This window comes from Pseudonaja textilis, chromosome 2 (assembly GCF_049901715.1).
Source record: "Pseudonaja textilis isolate UNSWEBS1 chromosome 2, rPseTex1.2, whole genome shotgun sequence".
NCBI lineage: Eukaryota > Metazoa > Chordata > Lepidosauria > Squamata > Elapidae > Pseudonaja > Pseudonaja textilis.
This window is the reverse complement of record NC_141991.1, coordinates 80,938,281-80,957,374: the sequence shown is the minus strand read 5'-3', so window position 1 is coordinate 80,957,374 and position 19,094 is coordinate 80,938,281. Positions and strand designations below refer to the sequence as shown.

The window sequence follows — 19,094 nt, the reverse complement described above, 5'->3', positions numbered from 1 at the left end:
TCAGCATAGAAACAACACTCTTCTTTAAGAGCAGCACATAGTCCCCCTTGTTTCAAAAACAAGAGGTCTAGGCCTCTGCGGTTTTGTAAGACCACCTCAGATAAAGAGGTAAGAGAAGTTTGCAAGGCAAGAATGGATTTTTCAACCCTTCTAAGATCTTCATCTATGGTGGCACTTAACTGGCGAAGATGCTGATCAGAAATAACAAGGCCAGCTATACCTGTGGCCGTCCCAGAAGCCCCAATCCCAGCAGTACAGTTAGCATCAAAGCAGTTACTACTTCTCTTTTTGCCCTAAGGTTATATTGTCTAGGTTCTAGTAAAGAAACAAAATCTTCTGAATTATATACATCAATTTTGGGAAACAATTGTACCTGAATACAAAATGATTTTTTTGTCAATAATACATAATCATTTCAGCAAAGTCAAAATGTAATTTGGGGAAATAGGAAGAAATCATGGTGTAATTAGTTGTAGAGTTGAGTATTTGTCCATAAGCGTCCTTGATGACCCATGTGATGTTGTGTGGTTTGTGGGCGTTAAGGCTGGTGGATGTCCCATCAGTCCAGCGACACGAACAGCCAAGCAGGAAGAAGAGAAGTGCTGTCATCTTTTTTGGATGATGGCTCCGCTGGTTGTGGGCGGTGATATGGGCGGACACACCTTGCAGGAACCCAAAGAGTTCTGTCAGGAAGCTGGACCGCTGCGTAGCCTCGACCCCAGGTGATCAATTCGGCAGGTCCTTTCCACGCAGGATCAGGTAACTGTCTATAATAGACTAGTGGTCTCGAAGTGGGAACAGGTGGTTTAGTAAAGTGTCGAGATGCAGCAGACAGGGGAGGGGTGCCAGTGAGATTGAGGAAGTTAAGCGTATACAGACAAACATTTAACACATTTTGTAATACTGGGAGGCTAGGGGGGGCCTTTAAGGCCTTTTGACCCCATGTATCGTTGCAATGCCAATTTTAAGGTTTGATGAGCCCTTTCAACAATAGCTTGCCCCTGGCTATTGTAGGCAATCCCAAACTTGTGGATAATGGACCAGTGATAGCAGAACTCAGAGAATTGAGAGCTGATATAGGCTGGTGCATTATCTGTTTTTAGATTTTTTGGCAGTCCCAGTACTACGAAGGTCCGAATACAATGATTAATAACATGCTTTGACGTTTCTCCCCTTTGAGGGGTTGCCATGATGAAACCTGAATAGGTGTCAATAGATACGTGAAGGTATTTCCAAGGGGCGAAAGGTGAGAATTGAGTGACATCCATTTGCCATGTCTCACAAGCCTCTATGCCCCTGGGATTAATCCCTTGAGGAAAAGTTTTTGCTTGCAAACTGCAGAGAAATGCCAAATTGTTTAACCAGAGCCTTTTTGTTTTGATGAAAATAACTATGACTTTCCCCTGCTGATAGAGGGGAAGGTTGAGGCATCTTAATACTGATTGGAAGTATTTTACAAGCAGTATCAGCTACCTGGTTCCCTTCAGAAAGGAAACCTGGGAGATGTTGATGACTACGTATGTGGGCTACGAATAGAGAATGGGTCCTAGATTGAATGAGCATTTGCAGCTGAAGCAACAGTGTCATTAATGATGGTTGTATAGAAGGAGATAGATATGCCTCAAAAATATGTAAGACCAATTGGGAGACATATAGACTATCCGTTATGATGTTAATTGGTTGTTCAGGAAATGTTTTCAAAGCCAAGTTAAAAGCAGCCAATTCAGCTTGTTGTGCTGAAGATTGGGGCTTTGTCAATTGCTTGTGCCAGTTGCCTTGATCATACCAGACACAGGCACCATGAGTTTTAGAGCCATCAGTGAAGATTGTGATGGCTTGAGTTAGTGGAAAAGCAACTACTGGAGAGGAAAAGGTAATAGGTACCGTTTTTATTAGCTGCAAACGAGGGTCAGAAGGAAGATGGCAAGAGATGGGACCAATCCAATTTTCCAGAGCGTCCTGTAATACATCAGATGTCTGAAAAAGGGGTCCCATTGAGACAGTTTGAAGGGAACATGTATTGCCTGGAGATCATGGCCGAGTAGGGCCTTAGCTCGGTGACGCCCCTTAGTACAGAGCAAAAGGCGAGCTGAAGGGCCCGGGAGGTAATAGTTGCCCTAGGAGTATGGGGAAGGTGAAGCCATTCAATGATGCACAGCTTCTTTGTTTTGGGGGCTGTTTGGAAGAGAATAGCTGTGAGGAGAGCAGGTGTGGGCAAGATAGCCAAAGATAGCAAACAGTTGGGGATGATGCGATCCACCCACACTTGCTTTAAGGTATTGTTGACTTGGGCTAGTGCCTCCAAGTGCTGTCTTGTAAGATGGACCACATCTGAAGGATGTTTCAAGCCCGTAAGGGCATGGAATAGAGGGAAAGGGTTGCAGTAGTGACAGAAAGATAAGGCCGTGCCCAATTGAGCGTGCCAAGATATTGTTGAAGTTGTACAAGGGTTGGAGAGGAAGGGAGAGTCAGAGAAGGTAAGGCAGGAGTGGCAGCAGAAGACAGGAGTTTGTGACCAAGATATTGAAAGGGATAGTGAGATTGTATTTTTCAGGGGCTATGTGGAGGCCTGCTGTGGTCAAGAGTTTAGTGAGGATGGGAAGGGTTTTTGCAACTGTGCCTTTGGGCCTTCAGCTGCGACCAAGATGTCATCCATGTAATGGTATACAAGAAAGGAGGGATATAGGTTGCGATATGGTTGAGAGCCATGTCAACATAGTGCTGACACATAGTGGGAGAGTTTAGCATCCCTTGAGGAAGGACTTTCCACTGATACCTTTTGGTGGGTCTGGAGTTATTCAGTTCTGGGACAGTGAAAGCAAATAGAAGCCTATCTTGGGGTTGAAGAGGATGGAAAAGAAGCAATCCTTAAGGTCAATAACTAGAAGGTCAAAATGCTGTGGGATAAGGTTTGGATTGGGAAGTCCACATTGCAAAGCACCCATTGGTTGAATGATAAAGTTCACTGCCTTTAAATCTTGAAGGAGACGGTATTTCCCAGATTTCTTTTTTATAACAAAAACTGGGGTATTGTAGGGGCTGGTAGAAGGTTCAAGATGACCAGCACTTAATTGTTCAGAGACAAGAGCAGTCAGAGCAAGCAGCTTCTCTTGGGGGAGTGGCCACTGATCTACCCATACAGGAATGGATGATTTAAGGGTAAGAGGGAGAGAAACAGACATGATGAGAATCATGAGGAGGGGAAGAGGAAGTGGGGATGGAGGAGGGGAGAATAATAAGAGTGGCTACGATAGTGTTAGCAGGTAATGAGAAAGGTCTATCACCTACTGCTGTAAGAGAGAGGCAGTTAAGAGCGGATGAGTCATAAAGAAAGGGGCGGCGATCACCCCTTCCATGATCAAAGAGGAGTTTGGGATGAGCAAGATGGGCGTGTGAGGTGAGAGTGGGCGGGGAAGTGTAACTGTGAGAGGGAGGGTAAAGACAGATCCAGGATCCTCATAGATGATAGCAGTTGCAAGCAGAACAGGGAAAGCTGATTGGGACGAAGTAGATGCAACCTTGGAGGCAGGGCTAGTTGCTGGCCCCGAAATTAGTTTCGAGGGGCATTTGGAGAGGGATGTGGATTAGAGCGACATTGGCTAGCCCAATGGAAACCTTTACGACAGCGAGGGCAAACTGTTTTTGGCTTGACAGAGGAAGGAGGAGGTCCCCTTCCCTTGGGTGCACTGCCACCTCCTGGCGAACGGCACTGAGACTTAAAATGACCAGGTTTGCCACAGTTGAAACAATTCCCTGCACGAGGGGTGGTCATGGCAAACGAGGAGGTAATGGCTGAGGCAAGGGCAGTGGCTTTATGCGCCTCAGTTCCCACGTTCTGACATGCTTTAATATAGTCAGCAAGGGTCTGATGTGGAATGGACTGAAGAGGTTTCAGGATTTGTTGGCAATCATCATTAGCATTAGTCACTGCAAGCTTTGAGAGAAGCTCAGCTTGCGCATGGGGGTTTTCTATCTGCCGGTTAAGTGCATCTGATAGACGGTCAATGAAAGAGGTATAAGGTTCAGAAGGACCCTGAAGAATTTTATGAAAAGACAAAGAGGGTTGAGATGGGTCAGGAACCCTACGAAAGGCATTAAGAGCAGCATTACGCATGATAGGATAGCCCTCAGTAGCCATTTGAATCTCATCTTGTGGGGTGATCACAGCTCCTTGGCACAAAGGTGATCCAAGGTGACACCCTGGGGAAGCCCTGCTGTTGCAGCCATGGAGACGCCAAGCGATAATCGTTGTGCCACGCTGCAAGCTGGGAGGACGTCAAAAGCATTGAAGCCATTGTTTGCCATTCAGAAAAGAGAATATTATGGTTGTTAGAGATATTCTCCAGCATGGCACGCACATAGGGTGACTTTAGACCATAGTTGGTGGTGGCAGATTTAAGATCTTTCATAAGATTCCATTCCATGGGGGCATACTGAGCAACTGGATTGCCTCCTGCCACTGGGGCTTGGAGGATCATGGGAAGCAAGAAAGATCTTCTGCATTAATCTTCCCATTAGCTAAAGCTTCCTGAAAGGTGTTACGAAGCAAGGGGAGGGGTATTAGAGGGGAAGGAGTCAGGTTTTGTAAAGGAAGATTTTGAGGCTGAAATGCTGTAGGGAGGGGGAGGGGGGAAGGGGAGAGAGGAATGCGAGGAATGTAAGGCTTTTGTTGAAGGGGAGGAGGGAGGGGGAGCGGGGGCGTTTGGAGACAAAGAGTAGGTGGGTGGAGTTTCTGCTGGAAGAGGAGAGGGGGATTAAGGGGGAGGAAGGAGAGGAATGTAAGGCTTTTGTTGAAGGGGAGGAGGGAGGGGGAGCGGGGGTGTTTGAAGACAAAGAGGAGATGGGTAAAGTTTCTGCTGAAAGAGCAGGGGGGGAATTAGACAAAGGAGCTGCTGAAAGAGCAGGGGGGGGATTTGAAGAAGGAGGGAGGGAATCTTGTTGATTCAAAGTTGAATCAGGAGAAGGATAAAAAATATCAATCGCAGCCATGAGCGCTCTCCAGGTACAGAGAATATGTGGCGCTGCCCGAGGAGGTTGATGGATCCATTTCCCAATTTTCTCCCATGTGGAGCGTTTAAGAGTGCCATCCTCGGAATAGGCTGGGCAATGTTTTTGAAGATAGAGCAGAAAAGAGATTATAGCTTTCCTTGAAAGAGGAAAGACTGTCATGCCATTAGTTCTTTGCAGAGCATTGGCCTTCCTGACTAAAAATGAAGTTCATCCACATGCTTGGACAGAACTTTGGAAAGTGGGGAGCCCATACTTACGAATGCGCTTGCTGTTGCCCAGTGGGTAGTACGGGAGTCAGGCGACGTCTCCCTAGAAAAGGAGCACGTTGTGAAATCACGTCGGGGTCACCAGTTGATGAGTTGCGGGTCCCAGTACCAGGATGAATCAGCTGACGACCTGCACCCAGACAGACTGTCTGGGTGGGCTCCTCTTGATGGCAAAGATGACAGACACAAAGGTTTCTTTTGGTGAGAGGAAAAGAGCCCAGAGCAAACTTTGCCCCTCTCTTTTTATTGTGCAGCAAGCAGGGGGTGGGTTTAGGTTACATGAGGTTAGACAGGAACAGGAAACACTGCCATATATGGTTAATCCTTATGCTATAGCTGACTCAGGATTTTGTACAGGAACAGGAAACATTGCCATATATGGTTAATCCTAAGTGACTCAGGTTTTACACGTAGCTGTTCCTATAGTGTCACCCTATATATGTATTGTATGTGTATTGGGTTGTCTGTGTACGTGACTTCCTACTGATGTGTCATATCGCAACAAGCAACATGGCAGTTTCATCACTTAAGCCCTGTCCCTTTTCCAAGCCTTTTTCTGTAGCCTCACATGTATGTACAGCCCAAAGGAACAGAATTTGCATTTGTTTTTTTCATTCTTAGCAAAAGCAGCAAAAATCTATGGATCCTGCTGAAGGAGACTTTTCCTGTAGTGGATGCTCATTTTCTTTGAACCTTGAGTTTTACCAAGCGAAATTTAATGGGATAAAACCTTAATTTCTACCTCAAAATATAATCCTCACCTAAAAAATGTGTAAAAAATGTGATCTGGTCAAGAATATACAAAGCTTTAAATCATGTTTTGCAAAGTACAATGGCTTGATAAATTAACATGGAAAATCAAAACCAAATTATATTGTGAGTGTGACCGAGTATGAGGCATAAAACTTGAGGCAGGTAACAATGTAGACAAAAATAATTACAGTATTTTTTGGACTATAAGATGTTCCAGACTATAAGACGCACCTAGGGAAGAAAACAAGAAAAAAAAAAAATCTGCCTCCCAGCAACTTGCCTCCTTACGGCAAACAGCCTGGTCAGCTTCAGTACAGCCTGATTTAGCACAAGCAGCTAATTGGCGGTTGGATCGGCCTCCCAGAATACTGTTCCTCCCAGATCAGCTGTTTCAAGCTGTGGGGATCACCGCCACCCATCGCCACTGCTGCACATCCCATTTTCGGCCTCTCTGCACCCTGTTTTTGGCCTGTTCCAGGTGGCAGGGATCGCCACTGCCTGGAACAGGCCAAAAACGGGACGCACAGAGGCCAAAAACGGGCACACTGAGGCTGAAAACAAGATGCATGGAAACCTGCTTGCTGCAAGGAGGCAAATTGCTGGGAGGCAGAGGCCGAAGGGTGGGGGCTGGTGGGTAGGTGGGACTTCAGCAACATTCGCTCTATAAGATGCAGACATTCCACTTTTTTGAGGGAGGGAAAATGTGTCTTATAGTGCGAAAAATACAGTACATATTTGTGCTTATCTGTAAAGCAAATAGTGACTGGGAGAGGATAAGGAAGTTTTTTTTAAAAAAGTAAAAAGAATTCTTACTAGTCCCATATTAAAACTCAAGTCTTCTATAGATATTTTAATTAAAAATAAATCAGAAAAGAGAATCATACATTGGTTGAATAGTTCTTTCTTTTTTACTTACTTATATTGCTTTATTTTTACAAATAAGTCAAGGCACTGAACATATCCAACACAGCTTCTTCAATTTTCCCCACAACAATCCTGTGAGGTGGGTTGGATTGAGAGTGAGTGACTGGCCCAAAGTCACTTTTCCAAGACCGACAGTAATATTTCAGATTATCTCTCTGCCAATGTATAAATATGCATTCAAAATATATGTATGCAACCATATTTACTATGTAACATCAGACTGTTCAATTCCATTGTACTGTTGTCACCTTTACATCTATCAGTTCAGAGGTGGTATTCAGCAGGTTCTGATCAGTTCTGGAGAACCAGTAGCAGAAATTTCGAGTAGTTCGGAGAACCAGCAAATACTACCTCTGACTGGCCCTTCCCCCATCTAGTCTCTGCCTCCTGAGTCCCAGCTGATCGGCTGGGTCTTCTTTTGCTGCCCTGCACAGGAGAACAGAGCTGGAAAGCAGGTTAGTGGGGTGGGGAGGGATTGGAGATTTTTGCAGTATCCTTGCCCTGCCACGCCCACCAAGCCATGCCCACAGAACCAGTAGTAAAAAATTTTGAATCTCACCAAAGTTGTAGCAACGTTTCGGCAGAATCTCATCTGCCATCATCAGGCTTCTGATGGCAGATGAGATTCTGCCGAAACGTTGCTACAACTTTAAAAGCACAACTACAATGTGGGAAAATACCTGAACAAAGCTGAATGCCATACATGTAAGTACCCGCGAAAACTTAAGAAATATATATATAGTGTGTGTGTGTGTGTGTTTATGTATTCCAGTTACGTACTAGGAGGGACTCAAAATGTATTGCATTAAGCAATGAAATATATTACTAAATTTCAGTTAAATTTAACTCTTGCTTGCTATCTTGGAGTTGACCATCTGATGAATACCTGAGGCTTCACACAAGCCTGTATAGAGACCAATACTTGAGGCTTCTTCAAGGCTGTAGATTTTTTCTTTGAACATACTCCAGGAAGGGAACTTGCCACGGCATGTGTGTAATTACATTAAAATAAACATTAACCAACTCAGAAGCGATTTATCACTAACCTCAAATATGGGTTTCTGCCTATGAAGGATAATGCTCATAGGTTAAAAGGTAAAGCCTCTCTCAAGTTGAGCTCAGCTCTTGATGACTTTATGGAGATGACCTTGGGTTTCCTTGAAACAATATAGATATGTTGTTTTATTTCTTCTACAGCTCCTGAATGACAGAGGTTGCAAATGAAGTCTTTATAAAGGCTTTATAGTATTTCTCAATCAAATGGAGAATGGTTACTTATTGCATGTTTGCTTGGATAGGAAACAGATGAACTTGTATGCACTTCACTTAGCAAGATATCATTCAGAAGACCTGAGGCTGCAGATGTATTTCTAAACAAACATTAAACTTACATCTAGCTAACCTGAAGGAGAAAGCTTTGAATTGTTTAATAAAACTTTAGAGGAATGTGTTCAAAATATGTTGTCTTGGTATATAAGTAGAAATGTAAAATGTTTCCACCCTGAAATTTGAAAATGGTATCTTAACCTAAAACTAATTGGATCCAAACTTGCTTATCATTTTGAGATCACCAAGGGACCCTCATAATTGTCTCCAAAACTGTAATTCAAAGTATATCTTTCCAAGTGGAAGATATTTTTGAAATATTAACTTTGAGAAGACTTTTAGAAATTAAGAAAATGTGAATAATTTATTTTCAATTATTTGTCCACCTTTTTTATTAAAAGTAAGAATGTATATTTAAAATGCAAGTTTCTTAAATCTTTTTTGGTGCAGCAGACTAATCCAGTTCTTCTGGAATGTCATGATAAATTGCCACATTTATCACATAATAACTAAGTGAACCAAAAATATTTAACAGCTTTGATAATTGCTCAAAATATTTTGTCTGCTTTGGGATATAATGGCTGCTTTATTTTCTTATTACTTGTGTAAGATAATCTGTCCCAAGTTTGAAATTATAATGCAGTATTGATTGTAGTGCCCTCATAACGGTCCTAAAGTGATTCTTTCATACTTATTGATATATCTGTATTATTTAATACTAAATCAGCATCAACTCTCAGGCTAAGTTTCATTGGTTCCCCAACATCTATCTTACACTATATATTCATGTTTCTTATTGATTTGTTAGTTCTTTGTACTAAATAAGGACAATGTTATCAGTATCTGAAGGAAATGTATTTTTTATATTACTATGCACATAGAATTTCCCTTTTTTACTCTTCAAGCACAGAAAACTCAGCATAAGTTTTGAAGGTTTTGTTTATGTTTTTATTTGCAATGAAGAAAATAAAGAGATACTATTACAGGGTGATGCATGACAGATTCCATAAACTTTATACAAATTGGCACAATCCAAATGAACAGTGAATAGTCCAACATAGAACATAAATTTGTAAGATAGAAGTTCCTCTCTGCCTTACACTTTGTCTCAATCTGCTCTGAGGATCCTCCAATAGAAAAGACCATTGTACTCTTTTCCTCCTCCTAATCACAAAACCAGTTCTTTCAGTCGGAGAACCTGATTCCATTCAATATTCAGTACATTATCAGTTACAGTATAAGTGCAATGCAAAACAGGTCTAAAAGCTGTTAGAGGAGATATATGGAATAGATAACTCACACTTTGGTTAACTGAGAAACTTCAGTCTTTTTTTTAAATAAGAAACACCAAACATGACAAGGCACTTTACAAAATTAACAATTAAATGGAATTTGTTCAGCCTGACTTATAACTTGTAGCCTTTTATTGAAACCTAATAAGAGCCAGATTCCTTCCTTTTTAATGTCTTTCAGAGCAGTAGCAAAAAAATGGAGCTATATTGAAGTGTTGATTCCCTACTTGCATGACTGATAAATACGTTTCACTGAATGAAACAAAATTGTGCATACTGCCTACCAGGAGACATGATTAAAACTTTGGCTAGCACCACAATTGTTTTACAGACAAAAAGGAAGGATTAAAATGTGACAATGACTCGCCTTCTTCCATTCCAAATGGTCCTCCTTCCATTTCCTGTTTTGGGAAGATTGAAATCATCTGAAAAATCCCTGAGAAAAGTCTATATTGTCAAAGAATGTACATTTTACTGAAAAATATTTTGATGCAGAAATTATAGGATCAATACTGCGGAACTTAATGTCAAAAATCCATGCCTGGAAGTTATAAATCTTCAACTACCTAGCAGTGAAAGGCAAAAGGAAATACAATTGTTGCTTTCTTCAGCAGGCTTTCTTCAACTACTAAATTGGACCACATTAGATGAAAGCAGCTATATTATAAGAAATTAAGGAGGTTAAATCAGGAGGTTAATCGGGAGGTTAAAATGTCTTTACAACTTGCCCTAGGTCAGATAATACTGTAATAATCTTTAGAGAAGTGATCCCTCCAAAAATTAAAAACAAACTCACAATCTTCTAGAAAGTGCAGCTTTTCAAACTGGACAGTGTTGAACTAAAAATCAAGAGACTCTTTAAACAATGAAAAAACTAGCAAAACTAGATTCTCCAAAAAAGTACCACAAATATTGTTTTAGAAACAGTTACAATTACAACAAGGTAAAACTGTATAGAAATCCATTATTTTGTTTAAAATATTTATACATAATATGTTTATACATATTGCCAGATTACAATACATTATTAAACAATTTTATCTGACAGATTTTTGTTGAGAAAGTTATTAGCATGAACTTCTTTTTTCTAAATGATGTTTAGGAATCCTGCCTGTTTGCCGTAGGTAAAAACCTGAGAAAACACTGTAGATCCAGAGTTATAGCTTGTGATTCAGAACCTGACAATCTTACAAATAAGTAACTTGAATGTTAGAAGAGTCATGTTAAAGACTATGTACCAGAACCATAAAAGAATTGAAAAAGAAATGAACATAGCATACATTAACATGTTAACATCACTGCACAGATTCATAAGGCGAAGGGTTCTCCTACAAGGAACAGAAGGTACTAGTCCTAAATTTGTCACTTGAAAGTCAGGGGTTGATTTAAATGCTGCTTTGTTCTTTTGCCATTCTTTTTCAAGGTAGATATAGATGATCCATACAGAATGTGAAGTTATTAGTTTTTAGTTTCAAAGGAGTGGTTAGAAAAAGCTGCTTTTATAAAGAATTTCTTTGCCATATTTAAAATTTGTTAAGTAAAATTTAAAGCAGCCTTCACAGAACTATTACAGATAATGTCCAAGATAGTCTTGTCCATCCGATGTATTACAATATAAACTCCGTCATTCTCATCAATAGCATTATCTTGGGATCATCACATTGGAGAAAATTGGCCTAAGGTCATAAAACAAATTATTCTGGACTAGTAGTATTATAACAAAGCATGCTGTATTCAGATTAATGGTATAAAAACAGCATATTGTGCAGTTTTGCTACAGTTAAGATTCTGACATTAGTGGGTTACATACTTTTTAATGAATTAAATCTGATTAATATATTACTAGGAATGGTACTTTGGCAGTAAAAGCAGGAAAGCCAGTTTGCTCCCATGACGCAGGCAAAATCTGAATTACAGAAGTTTACATTTTCATAGAATGCTATTTTAAGCTTTACAAACCAGAAACAAGAAAGATTTGGTTAACAAAAGATAAAGAATTTCAGTGTTAAATGGGCAACAAATTGCAATCTACACATAAAGACCCAACTGTCTGAATACTTGATTTTAATCACTATCTTATCATATGACTTTCAGCATTGGATTTGCTGACAAGCTCATGCAAGCCATCATCTTTAATATTTACTTTATCACCTAAAATGTTTTTAAAATCCAGTTTCATAAAATAATTTCTTCTGGCAGGCTGACTTACATCCAACTTAACACCTAATTTATATTTCTCACTGAAGAAAATAAACAAAGAGCTGTATCTGGGCCTAGTGAATGAATGAATGATATAAATAACTGGAATGCAAAGTGTGGAGAAACCCTGCCTACATATTGTGTGCATTGCTCTTTCTTTGACAGGTAAATTTCCTAAAAGATAGGAGCCAATGATAGTTAATTTTTAATTTTGGATTTTCAGAGCTATTTTCTGGTTGACAGAGGAAAATATAGTTATAATTTATTTCTAATATGTAAATTAATTTCAAAACACGTGCTTCACTTTTAAAAGTATCTTTTTAAAGTTTAAAGTTACGTTTTATTATAGTCAATTTTTTCCTTTAAAGATTTTTCAAGTGAGCCTTAGAAAATACAACCCTATCCACAAAAAATTCTGTCATTTATTTTCTAAAGAGTAATATTATAGATCTTAATCCACACTTTAAAATACTTAAAAATGTTCTGAGTTCAAGAAACACATAACTAAATGTTATATAAAGTATAAATACACATATAACAATAAAATAATACCGGCACCTCAAGAAGAGATGAAAATATTCAAGACCTCACAAAAATGCAAATCCCAAACCAAAGGATAGAAATAGTTACTGATAAAAGTAACTTGTGCCAACACAGCAATTTAACACAATTCCACATATTTGGTACATCAGTGTTTTGAGAACCGCAGGATCATTAGGAAAAGTCTAATAGTGTTATTGACTTTCATATATCTTTAGATAAACCACACATTCCTCCATTCAACTGATATGATCAAAATGATGTCATATCCTTAATGGGCAGTTCATTTTGCTCTGAATTATCTACCTTGTAGTCATGTTTTCTTTTGCTTAACCTAAAAACAAATAAAAAATAATGTACATTAGAAATGATGGCAGCAAACAATTACTTTTCTTACTTTCCAAATGCTGTCTTATAAAAATATATTTTGGCATAAATGTGAACTATTAAGGAAGGAGTGGCTCTGATTAACAGTCCCAAAGACAAGTAGTAGGAAAATATTTCCATTAAACTGAATGAAAAACATACTTTGGCGAACCTGGCCTTACAAGAATGGGGTGCTAAAATGGAAGCCTCATTCTGTAATTCCTTCTCCAAATACCATAAAAAATCCAGGCATAGGGGTGGTGGCAGCTGTCTGATACTGCTGAAAGCCTCAATCCTCTACTTCAGGCCCAGCCACGGAGCTACTGCCAATGAATGCTGTTCTGCAGGACAGCCAAAAGATCACAAACGGTGGCGGGGGGCGGGGGAGGGAACAGGAAAGGTGCAGCACCCTGTGGTCATACAGGAAAGTGCCTGACTTCTGATCATTTGACTATCGGAGCATTCAACAGCCGTAAGTTCAGGCACAGGTCATAAATCCTTTCATTCAACACCATAATTTCAAGTGGTCACTGAATGAATGATTGTTAAGTCAGTCTATCTGTATGATACCATTTTCTTTGTTATCCATGATATCCTCAGGAATCTTCCCAAACTCAAAAATTCAAAATTATCAATGTTCTTTATATACTGCTCCTTCGGAGCAAAACTTTTGCTTCCATATGGCATCACAGGGGGGAAAAAACATTGTGTACACATTTCTGAACTTTTTCGATATATACATATCATGACATCTGTATATATTCTCCAAGATACTTTTCTTTTCCTATCAAGTGCTGGCCTGTGGTATATTTTTCGACTGTTGGTTCCCTTGCTATTGCTAGTTAATTTTAAAAGGAAGAAGCTGTCACTCCAATGGCTTCAATCACTTCAATGGCTTGTTAATTCTATTCTATGGTATCTGTTGTCATTAGTTTTATCTGCTTTATATTTAATCACAGACCCATTTTTTCATTATGCATCTTTATTTTCATTATTAGAGCTTAACAATAATTTGATTTTCATTTATCACAGTCCTATCATCAGCACAGATTGATGTATCTTCCTCCAGTTTTAAAATCACATTAATCTTCTTTCATCCAGCTCTCAAAATATATTCCATGTAAGTTTGAATAAGGAGAGAGTATATTCTCTCCTTATTTTGTTTCATCATGTTCCATACAGCCTGGTTTCCTTTCCTGTATGTAGATTTCTTATGAGGACAATGAGTTTATATACTGCAATAGATTCATTTGACTGCCTACCCAACAACTTCAGTGACTCTAAATGTTTTGAGATTCCCGTTTTCCTAAGAACAGTCTCTAGCTTGATGTAGTTGTACAATCAAAAGGCTTTCTATAATCAATGAAGCACTTATTGACTTCTTTTTGGTATTCTTTGGCATTTTCAATTATCCAATTGCATAAGTAATAATAATGTCTCTAAAAGCAGCTTGAGCATCTGGTATTTCTCTTTCCAAGTTGGGCTATAATGGTACAATCCTTAACACAATCCTTACACAATGGTACAATCCTTAATATGTGAAATCAAGGATATTTTTACAACAGTTTGTAAATTCTGTTAAGCTTCCCTTTCCTGTTATTGATGGAATGACCTCTTCTCATCTGTTGGACCAGTGTGTCAATTTCCAGATTGGGTGGCATAGTTTGATTAGAATGTTTACTGATTCTTCTCCTGTTGTTTCCAATATTTATATAGATATTCCATCAGTTCCTATAATCTTTTGATTTCATAATGATCAGCATGCTGATCAAAATGATCTTTTGGCAGAAGCATTTCTTATAAATATAAAATTATTTTTAAAGTATCTTAGTCATTAGCATAACATTCAGAATTTTAACCTTTCATTTTTGCTTGATCCCTCTGAATCAGTTACTGTCTGTCCCTTGGCATTCTTTAGCATACCAATTTAAGGGTGAAAACTTTACATCTTTTGAATGAATTGCTGTTGTTTTTTCCATATCTGTTTCCATACACAATGCCTTTATATGAAATATAGTAAGGAATTCTATTTCAGTAAAATCAAATTACCCTTTAATTTGTTGCATCTCATCAAATGTCTCTGGCAGGGGTTTCCCATAACTTTCTGGTAAGAAGAGGGTGAGAATTCCTACCAATAATGTTAGGCTGCCCATGAAGATGTAAGGCAGAAATTTACCATAAGCACCTGGTAAAACATAAAAATAGGTTAATTACACAATGTTACAATATAAATTCATAATCCCTTTATCTATTTGATTCCTGCCCTTTCCTCCTGGATTTTATCTGGATGTATTCCTTTTAACCTTAACAGCAATCTTTCATGATCTTTACTTTAAAATTATATTATTTTGCACTATCCAATCTGCACAGTGTTTTGCTATTTTTGTCATGTGATTTTACTGTACAGGTTTTGCTCCTTTGAATCACATTTTATGATACGTTTTAATTGATTTTTTGCTGCATATTATCTTGGTATTAGATAGAAGGTATGATTTAAAGAAGTCAGACATTTAGAGTGTGATTTATCAGGTAAGATTTATGAATGATTGGCAATTAATGTCTATATGTTTGAAATCCATGTTTCAGCATTGGATATTATTCAACAAAATATTTCTTGGTAATTTTGTTAAGAATTGCTTTTTGTTGTGCCTTTAAATCAGTGTTGATTCCTTGACAATATTTTAGAAAGGGCTTACCGTTGCCTGCTTCCAAGGCCTGAAAGAGTTACTGGCCTAAGGTCACCAGGCTGGCTTTGTGCCTAAGGAAGGACTAGAACTCCTTCTTTCTGATCCTGGTACCTGTAACCACTATCCCCAAATAGTCCTCTACTACTGGTAATAATTATTGGCCATGAATTACAATCCACCATTGGAAAAGTACTAGGAATCAAGTGCTTCTAGAAGAATAACGATGGCTTGCATCGAATATCTAGATCTTTTGAAAGACAGTGTGAGTTAAGCCTAAAAAATAAACACAGAACTAATGAGACCACAGAAAAGTTTACGGAGTATTTCTCCATTGTCTCAAAGCTAAACTAGGGAGCATTTTATTTTGAGCACATTTAAAATGATAAATTTCTTACCCAGGAAAACGAAGTATGGTGCAATAATGCTGCCCACTCGGGATGACATGGAAGAAGAACCCACTGCCATGTTTCTTACTATTGTTGGGTAGAGTTCTGCAGTGTACACATAAAGCATGGAGAAGGCTGACGTGATCCCAAATTTCCCCAGCATCACTAAGATGAGAGACAGAACGTGGAGATCTGTGGGAAGAAGTTAAGGAAGAAACAAACTTCAGTGATTCTTTTATTAATCAACTTTGCACAAATCCTACTTTTACTTCAAGTCACCATCATTTCAACCATTGTCTATGCACTGCAGGATGAAAGCCTCTTCTGCGGAGGCTGCGGAGGCTATCAAGTGGGATCTATTCTATGACTTCTTTGGTCCACAGGCCATATAAAGCTGGAAACCTCCTTAGATATGCTTTTAAGGCCTAATTTGTATCATGCTATGAATTCTCAGAAACTGATATAAAATCTTTGAGAATCGTGATACTAATATAGACTTCTCCAGAACAGAAGTGGGTATGCATGCAAAGGTGACTGTGGAAGAGTGAAAGATCACTTGATCAATCACAAATAACCAAAATATCTTACGTCTTCATGGCTGCATAACACAAAAAAGGTACTAGCAAGCTATCAGAGGCTAGGGAGAAAAATCACTGCTGGAAAAAATTACCTACAACATAGCTATCCAAACAATATTGCTTCATAAAGATGCTACACAGGTGAAAACACAACTGCAGTTATGTGAAACTGCAGGCATGGTGGTCTAAGAGCACATAATTCACTGGTAGCCTTTCTAGCCATTTTTTGCCACTCATCTACAGTACATTTAGTAATCGAGGACACTGGAATCTGTTAAATCTATCACAGATTCAAAGACTAGTCTTCAAAAGGTAAAGGGATTTTATGCACCATAAAATCTGAAGTAGAAGTCATGCAAAATAACTGCTCAATATTTTGCTGGCCTGTGACCATAACATTGCTCGATTTGATTTGTTTCTTTAATGATGCTTCTTCTCTGAAGGAATGGCTTGTTGGGCCTGAAAATAAAAATTATAGGCATGCAAAGAAAGAATCCTTTAAATCCAAAGTATAATCAGATAGATATGAAGGAGAAGACACTTGGTTAGAGATACTGTCAAGACAGGCTACATGAAAGTAGGTATCTACAATGTGATGCTGTAAAATTTATTTTTATTTATTTACTTAGAAAATGTGTATAGTTGCTCCAGCATAAAAAAAAACCTCTGGGTAATTAACAATAGCAAACAAGGTTAAATAATTATAAAACATTAACCAAAGTACCATAGAATAAACTGAGTTACACAGCCATACCTATGTTGGGTTTATCTATTATCCTGGCCCAACACCTGGAGGAAAAGTCAGATTTTCATAGCCTTCCAGAAGACCAAGAAAGTCATGGCCAATGACAATGCAAAAAAAATCAACACTGGATCTGAAAATACTGTTGAATATGTGAAGCAAGAATTAAAGAAGGATCAGAAAAAACAGGCATCCTGGTGCCAAAGTGAATTGTTGAAAACTTGGCATTCTGAACAAAAGTGAATGTAGAAGAGTGTTATAGAATAGTTATAAGTAGAAGACTGCTAGTATGGCAGCTGCAGAATAACCAAAGGTACTGCAAGAGTATTACTGAGGCATCTCAAACGTGAGTTGAAATCACTTGGGGAGTCATGAGTAATTAACAGGATCTAGCATGGGGAAAATGGGAATGATGTTAGAATGTTATTGCTACCATGTAGTAATATTTGTAATGTTTTCTTGTACTGTGCTAAAAAGAGTCAGAAGTCAATGCCTTTTTCTTTCTTCCCTTGTACCTCGTATTTTCTTTCCCCCTTTTTTCCTTCCCTTGATTTCCTATTTTTATTTCTCATTGTATTTTATACATAGATAAAACAATAAAAAGTGTTGTATATACACACATACAGTATTTACATACATATAAAATAAAAGAATGTTACTGCTACCAGAACTGGATTGTAATGGCCCTTAGTGGATAGCTGCAGAATTGCAAAGTTTAAGAACTTTTGCATTTAGAGATTCAAATGTAATTATTAAAAGTCAATTATATATTTATTATTTTGCTCAGCCTTAAATCCAACGAAGGCCAGTAAGAAATAACAGTACCCAAAAGCTGAGCAACCATGTTTGGCTTTCTACCAAATTCTTGCTACCATTTGGACATTGTTTAAAAAAAAATATTGCAGTGTATTTTGTAGATGTGTGGTGCACAGAGGTCACAAAAATAAACTGATAAACATTCCTACAATGTTCTGTGAATGCAGATCTCTAAACATACATAATCTTAACAAATTTTCCTGGAATAGAAAATTGAGAATCCACATGATATAGGTGTAAAAAATAATTATTTAACACTTGTTCCATTTCCACATACAGTATTGACAATTACTACAACACAAATGAAATGAAATAACACACACAGACATCTTACCTGGAGGTACTAACTGTATGAACAAAATAACTCCTCCTCCCAAGAAGAGGGTGCCAGCTATTGTATAGCGCCGAGGTAAGACCCGCAAGAGGAGCCAAGCAATCACATAGGCTGGGACCTCAATGACTGCTGACAGAAAACAATTGAAATAGGCATCTCCATGCAGATTGGGGGTGCTGAGTGACAAGCCAAAGTAGCCAATAGATGTAAACATCCTGAGATAAAAGAGAAATCAGCAAATATAAATAGCCACAATCTGACACAATCAGCCCAATAGCAAAACAGACTTATTTCCTATTTTACTATTTTAGATGGCACTTTTTTGAATTGGAATGGCATTAAAATATGCTTTGGGAAATTACACATACAACCCTCTGGACATTTATGTTTTGATACTGTTTTACTGTTTTTCAATAATTTATGTAAACATGTATCTTAATCAAATGGGGCTAAATTCATAATATCCCTAGATGAAATATAACCTAGTCCTTCTAATGACAACAGGGAAAAGCTGACTATTCACCCTAAAGTATTCTTAAGTGCTGCTTTATGGGATGTACCTGTTAGAGGGAAGCCATCTAATTTTACATGCTGCTTGCTCATATGGGAAGACAAGAAGCTCCTCAGGATTCTCAATTATCCAATTCAGTATATGAGATAGCAAATAGCACTTAGCCTTATATACCGCTTCACAGTGCATTACAGCCCTAAGTGGTTTAGAGTCAGCATATTTTCCCCAACAATCTGGGTCTTCATTTTACCGACCTCAGAAGAATGGAAGGTTGAGTTGAGCATTGAGCCTAGTGAAATTGGAACTCCAACTACTGGCAGCCAGTGATCAGCAGAAGTAGCCTGCAGTACTGCATTCTAACCAC

General features: G+C 38.5%; 1 protein-coding gene across 1 annotated transcript in view; it reads right to left on the bottom strand.

Annotated features, from left to right (window-relative positions):
- Nucleotides 1-9,204: 9,204 nt before the first annotated feature.
- SLC22A4 (solute carrier family 22 member 4) overlaps nucleotides 9,205-19,094 on the bottom strand; it is a 60,580-nt gene continuing 50,690 nt past the window's right edge. The window contains exons 7-10 of the mRNA XM_026696452.2: nucleotides 18,220-18,434; nucleotides 15,759-15,941; nucleotides 14,726-14,861; nucleotides 9,205-12,644 (exon numbers count right to left, since the gene is read on the bottom strand). Coding sequence (XP_026552237.2) covers nucleotides 12,563-12,644; nucleotides 14,726-14,861; nucleotides 15,759-15,941; nucleotides 18,220-18,434 — 616 coding nt within the window. The 3' untranslated portion in view covers nucleotides 9,205-12,562. The remainder of the gene's footprint in view (nucleotides 12,645-14,725; nucleotides 14,862-15,758; nucleotides 15,942-18,219; nucleotides 18,435-19,094) is intronic.